Source organism: Crotalus tigris, unplaced genomic scaffold, assembly GCF_016545835.1.
Source record: "Crotalus tigris isolate CLP2741 ecotype Arizona unplaced genomic scaffold, ASM1654583v1 scf7180000017950.1190679, whole genome shotgun sequence".
In the NCBI taxonomy this organism is placed as follows: Eukaryota; Metazoa; Chordata; class Lepidosauria; order Squamata; family Viperidae; genus Crotalus; species Crotalus tigris.
This window is the reverse complement of record NW_024096740.1, coordinates 1140965-1147745: the sequence shown is the minus strand read 5'-3', so window position 1 is coordinate 1147745 and position 6781 is coordinate 1140965. Positions and strand designations below refer to the sequence as shown.

The following is a 6781-nucleotide window of genomic DNA, read 5'->3' as shown; positions in this document are numbered from 1 at the left end:
AAATGCTCCAGAGGGTATAAAAACCCACTCTCCACATGTGCTCAGCCCTTTTTCCCTCTTTTTTCTGCCAGAGCCAACTTTCTGTCTGATTCTCCTTTTCAATAAACTGCAACCTTCTTTCTAAAGCAGTCACCATGTTGTTTATCCCTGGCTTACACTGAACCACTGAACCACGACACAGCTAAGCCTTTCTAACAAGAATTGCCTTTGTTTGCCATATGTGATTTGACTCTTTTATGAAATAATAGTGCAGGATAATCCTTTGCATATTGAAAATTCAGGTTTCTATCCCACATCTTTTGGGGGGGGGGATACTGACACTGAGTGTATATGGTAGCAAAAATGCATCCTTAGAAGCTCTACAAAAATGAAATTGACAGAATTTGTTCAACCTCTGTGCCAATAATCAGCTTTTACCAGCCATGCTGATTGATCCATATCATACTTTCCATTCATGCCTATTTTAAATGCTGGTTTCTATGAGCGTTCATTTTTTCTATAGAAACAAGTTGTATCCTTCCACCATTAGGGACTGTAATACTACTGTGCTGAAAATAAATACTAGCATTATGATTGTTGTGAGCTAATGAGCTGTATAGACACATTGCTTTTTCCCCTTCAGGAACTTTGCAGCTTCTTTTCTGACTCACACAACTGCAGTCAGATTGCTTGAGCTTTATAGTATAAATTGTGAACAATGATACCTTGTGTTTTCAACTGCCTTCTCTTATAAAAGCATCTTATATGTGAATGTATAGGCCAAGGCATTGGAGCAGAAGATTGGGTAGAATCGTTCAATACATGCTTGTTGGTAGAATGTGATTCCATGGCCAATGAGTAATTAAGGCCAACAGGTAAAGAGGAAAAAATTATTCAGCGGTGATAATTGGATCTCTTCCACAGTAGGAAATACCTACATTGGGATGGTTATGCTATTTATAAACATGTCAAGCACAATTTATAGCAAAGGATTTGACATTGATTTAATATGGTTTTTCCTCATATGGTTAAGAGACAGACAGACACATACAAAGGCACTTTGTTCCATATACAGTATAGTCCTTTAAAATGGTGATGTCACCTTTCCATCTTAAAATGTCCTGACATACATAAAGGATTATTACTTTGTATGTGACCTATTCATTTAGAGAACGGCTTTATTTGGGTCTACTTTAAGAAAAAAGAGAGAGGTAGATGTCTGTTTGACTACCCATCTCACTCTCTCTCCATTCATCTTTCTGTCTTTCTGTTTACCTATCTATTATCACTACATAGCTATTTATCACACTTAAAAACATTATGAAAAAGTATTAACATCCTTCCATAGTTTAAAAGTCAGATAGATAGAATAACAGAATTGGAAGGGACCTTTGAGGTCTTCTAATATAACCCTCTGCTCAAGCAGGAGACCCTATACCATTTCAGAGCCTTTTTGTCTTTTTTGTTTGTCTTCTTAACTTTAGATTAAGATTTCTGTGCTTTGTGTAGTGGTTGATTTGTCCAAACTCTGTAACAAAAGCTGAATTAAACACGGGCGAGCAATGTTTAAATTCATCCATCAAATGCTAAATAGTAAGTAGTGAGAAAGCAGAGATATGTGTATGCAGTTGGGAAACTCAGCAGTTTCCATTTAAAAGATTGAAACAAATTGTGACTTTGGTGCTTTCTAAAGAATCTACTTAAATTTTACTTTTGCAGGATTAAGAATTGAAGGACATAAAGACTTTAAATTTCAAGAAAACTCTGCTCTAGTTTGGGAACTGCTTAGAAATTTTATTAATTATAGGGTATCAACCTGAACATGTTTGCTTGAAAGTAACTCCATGTAGACTGATCAAATATATTTCCTACTAAAGTATAACTTAAGTTCACTGACCTAATCTTGCTAGATATTTTACTAGCATGTTTTTTGGAAGATTGCATTATTCACAAGACTAATTAAAAACACGTCATATCTGCTGATGGGCTCTAATAAAGCTTAAGGCATGATTTGCACCTGCATTTTAATATTCCGAAAATAAATTATGAAGCAAATAAGTAATGCAATGCTTTTTAAAATTCAATCAAGTATATTGTCCCTAAAGTTTTAAAACCATTTTCATTTAATTATGGAGTAAGAGAGCATCTTTCATTTTGCAATGAAAAGAATGATTCTGTAATTGTAATCTTCATTTAAAATTACCCCCTGCAATGAAGAATGTGCTTATGATGGGGAAGTACCTCGATTTTGTTTGTAAAGAGATGGTTTTTCTTTCATTATTTAATCTATTAATGCTTCCAATTCTGATGGGCTATGTGGATACTCCTGGAGCTTTTGTGTTAATCAAATGACTTGGCACGTATTGGGACTGTCCAAGTTCATGTCATTGCATTAAAGGGCACAGCCGATGAAATCACTGGCTTGTAATGTACTAGTGATTGGATTAACTTGTCTATTTTGTGCAGACTATTTGAAGACTTATTGGAGATAAAGTGAAAAGATTATGTCCAAAGAGCTGACCTTTGGCTATTATTCCTCTTGAAAAGAGCTCACAAGCCCTTAGCAAGCCTACTACTCTTGAAAACTGTGTGGTGTTAGAATATATCAGAGGTGATAAATGTCTTGCTAATTTGTTTAAAATTAATCTCTGTTTGCCTTTTTTTTCCAATTAAATGGGCACCACAAGACAGATGCAAAGTCCAACATGACCAAATTTGTGATTCCTCTAAGCTTGACCTCTAACCTTTACTTCATCATTCTGTACTGCCCAAATAACATTGTGTTATTTGAAGAATCATAGCACTTTGGTAAAGTAATCAACAGAGACTTTTCTTTTGGGATTAAAGGAGAGACAATTAGGAAAAAAAAATATGGAACATTGAATTCTTGTATACTGTATGATAATTGCAGCAAGATTATTATTTGCTCTAAAGTGGAAAGGTTCAGCCCTACCCATAATGGGAGAATGGTTGGTGAAGATGATGGAATTTACAGAGATGGCTAAATTGACTTCCTTGCTTACAGAACAGACATCTATGTTTACTGCTGACTGAAAAACCCTTATAAACTTTTTTCACGAAACAGAAAAATTAAATTTTTAATTTTGGGTTTTGATGATTCAAAAATATTCAATAATTGAAAAAGAGAGTATTTTTTTGTAAGCATAGAGTAAAAGATTACCATGAAATCATACTTATATTTGCTTGCAAAGGAAATTGGAAGCTTCTTTTTTCTATTTTAACTTTTCCTTTTGCATCTTTGTTTTTCTTTTTCCCTTCTTTCCCTTTTTTTTACTTTGTATTAGTTTTTGTTAGTTTTTATCTTCTTTTTAAAACTTTTAATTAATTGTATACAAAAAGAAAAAAAGAAAAAGTAACCTTCTAAGAAAGAGAAAGTAGGAATTGAAATGGGAGACAGATGACCTCCAATGAGAACAGATGCTTATTATGCCTTTCCTGGATCAACATATAAATGACAATTGACAATAGAGACATATGGGAAAACAAATCCTCCTCAGATTGTGACAATGTGAGATATAGTTTCTACTATAGCTTTGCATATTTCTTAACAACACGGTAAATGTGATATAGAAATAAAAAAGGATTATAAACTTTATAGTAAACTTTATAGTAACTTTGATGGAGAAATCAAGCTTAGGCAATTAATGATATGGTTTGACATAATTGTTATTTTCCATTGAGTAAATTCACACAAATAGAAATAGCAATAGCACTTAGACTTATACAGTGCTTTTTTTCTTTAAAAAAAAAAGGTGCCGAAACTCACACATCATACAACCCACCTTGCCTCCCCTACAAGGTTCCATCCCAAAAAGGTGCTGGAACTCCGTTCTGGGCATTCTATGAGAAAAAAAGCCCTGGACTTACATATCACTTCACAGTGCTTTACAGCCCTCTCTAAGAGTCAGCATATTGCCCCCCCTCCAAGAATCTGAATCCTCATTTCATCCATCTCGGAAGGATGGAAGGCTAAGTCAACCTCAAGCCAATCAAGACTGAACTCCTGGCAGTGGACAGAGCTAGCCTGCAATACTGCATTCTAACCACTGCACCACCATGGTTCCTAAATTAAAATCCTTGGGAAAACCATGAACAAATGTCTTCCTTCACAATAGTTTTATGGCGCTCAATTCTATTTTTTTTCTATTTTTATCCTGCCTTTATTACTTTGTATGTGTGTGTATATAGACAATTTTTTTTAAAAAAGCCAGGTATATATATAAAACTCAAAGTGTCGTCACTTTTTGGCTCAGGTCTTGGTTAATATGCTGGTTGAAACTACCTAATGTGGTTTTTAAGCTATGGCTTTAACATGCTATTGTGCAAACTCAGATAATTGTGATTTATTACCCAATTATGCTTAGGTAAACAATGACTTAATGCAATAAGTAAACTCATCTAGTAGATATTCATAGAGCAACATTTCCTTTGTTTCCTTGTTTTATAAAAAAATAGATCCCAAGTTACCTATGTACATAATCAAAAGTTTAATTTTTATTGGAAAAGCCAATCTGTACACATAATTTGTATTTGATATTGTTTCTTGTAGAGCTTTGATACAGCAGAATGGAAAAGAAGATAGAGATGTTGCAACAAAACTTCTGGGTCAGTGGACATCCTTAGGTCTTGAAGATGTCCAGCTTATCAACTACACTGTCTTGCTTGACTTGCCAGACTCTTCTCCAAATACAGTGACTCTGAATAACACTGGGGAATGCTATTATCCTAATGGACAGCCATGTAACAAAGAGACCCAACCTCACCACAGTCAAGACCTTCTGTACTCCTATGCTGCTTACTCTGCCAAAGGAACTCTCACGGTAATATGACCCATTTGTATATGTTATATTGGTGTAAAAATCAAGCAGAAAGGGGGGAAAAAATTCATGTAGATGTAAGCCTGTTGAATGATATACTGTATTCTGTTACAATAGCCAGATAACTTATGGAGGTTACAAATAGCAATCATGGAACACTGTGACCATGTCTATGGATATTCTCAATGATCCATGTCATGGTTGTCCCAAAGGTGCTTTTCCAAAGGTAACTGGACTTTCTTGGGTTTTTTTCTTTGAAAAAGTTTTGCTTCTCATCCAAGAAGCTTTTTCAGTTCTAACTGACTGGTGGGAAAGGATTTATATTCTTTGCAGTCATCTGATTATTAGCTCTCTGAGGGTCGTTCAGACCACTTGGGGGGGATTATCTGTATCCTCAGAATCAGAATGCAAATGTGTGTGGAACCTTCTTGGAATTGCTGAAAGGACTGTATTGTAAACAGGAGATAAGTAGTATTGTATCCCTGTCTCTTTGTTAAGTTTTGACAAAATGGCTTTTTTTAACCCCTTAAATCAGTGGTCCTCTCTGTCCAAAAATGTGAACTTTGCTGTCTTCAGAAGAGTGACCTTTGTCTTTCAGATGCAGATGGACTAAACCAATTGCTGCTAGTTGCTATTGCAACTGCTGTCACAAATGGTTACATGACATCATGCTTTACAACACCATCACGTAATGATGGAGTTACTTGTCCCAATTACCCTTGTTAAATGAGGACTACCTGAACACCAATCAGGACTTTCTAAAAAAGTGCAGCTTCAGACAGGAAGGCGGTACAGAGAGTGGTGAGGATGGTAGAAAAGATTATTGATAGTTCACTTCTTCTATCCAGGACATTGCATATGAGCGATGCTTGAGCAAGGTCCACAGGATTGTCTGGGATGCTACACATCCTCTCCACAATCTGTTTTCCTTGTTACCTTCTGGGAGGAGGCTTTGTGGTATCCAAAGCAGAACTTCTAGATTCAGTTTTGTTCCAAATAGCATCAATCCCTCTGAACTCTCAAGTTTTTTCTCTCTCTCTGTGTGTGTGTTTATATACATATACACATACATACATCAATATGTCTTCTTTTTTACACACACACACACACACACACACACAGCCAGCTACACCCTTCTGAGATTCAGGTGCATCATAAACACACACACACACACACACACATATAAGGCTGTTCAGTTTGGGAATTACTTTGAATTTGGTTAATTTGGTTTGGTAGTCAGATGTGTTCATAACCACCGTGGCGTTGCCCTTGTGTTTGGGAGTGACACATCCCCACTGAAACCATTATATGTGGAGTTGAAACAAGCCTGACCAAAATCAACCCCGACGACGCTAACAGAATCAGACTCGAAATCACCAACATCCTCTGTACCAGCAAGCCACCCAAAAGCAACTTACCCAAAGAGGAACAGACAGCACTACGTAACCTGAAAGAAGACACCAGCATAATAATCCTACCAGCAGACAAGGGCAACGCCACGGTGGTTATGAACACATCTGACTACCAAACCAAATTAACCAACCTACTCCAAGACTCCACATACAAACCCCTAAATACAGATCCCACCACCTACCTGGAAAAAACCACCAGATCCAAAATAAAAGCCTCCCCCATTAGCGAAGAGATCCAGCAAAGAATCATTCCCAGAGAGAAATCATCCAGATGCCCCAAACTCTATGGTCTCCCCAAGATACACAAGGAAGGAACCCCACTCAGACCTATAGTCAGCTCCATAGGCTCACCTCTACAAAACCTAGCCAAATTTCTCGCCAAACAACTACAGCCCTATGCAGAATCCATCACCTCACACGTAAAAAACTCATTCCAGTTTATAGAGATCATAAAGAAACAAAACTTACAGCCCAGCGACCTACTAGTGAGCTTCGATGTCATATCCCTCTTCACCCAAGTGCCTATCAAAGAAGCCTTGACAGCTATCCAAA

At 36.6% G+C, this 6781-nt stretch overlaps 1 protein-coding gene across 1 annotated transcript in view; it reads left to right on the top strand.

Moving 5' to 3' along the window:
- Window positions 1–4529: 4529 nt before the first annotated feature.
- Window positions 4530–6781, top strand: part of LOC120308837 (inactive N-acetylated-alpha-linked acidic dipeptidase-like protein 2) — a gene marked incomplete at its 5' end in the record, with an annotated part of 217147 nt that continues 214895 nt past the window's right edge. The window contains one exon of the mRNA XM_039345376.1: window positions 4530–4820. Coding sequence (XP_039201310.1) covers window positions 4530–4820 — 291 coding nt within the window. The remainder of the gene's footprint in view (window positions 4821–6781) is intronic.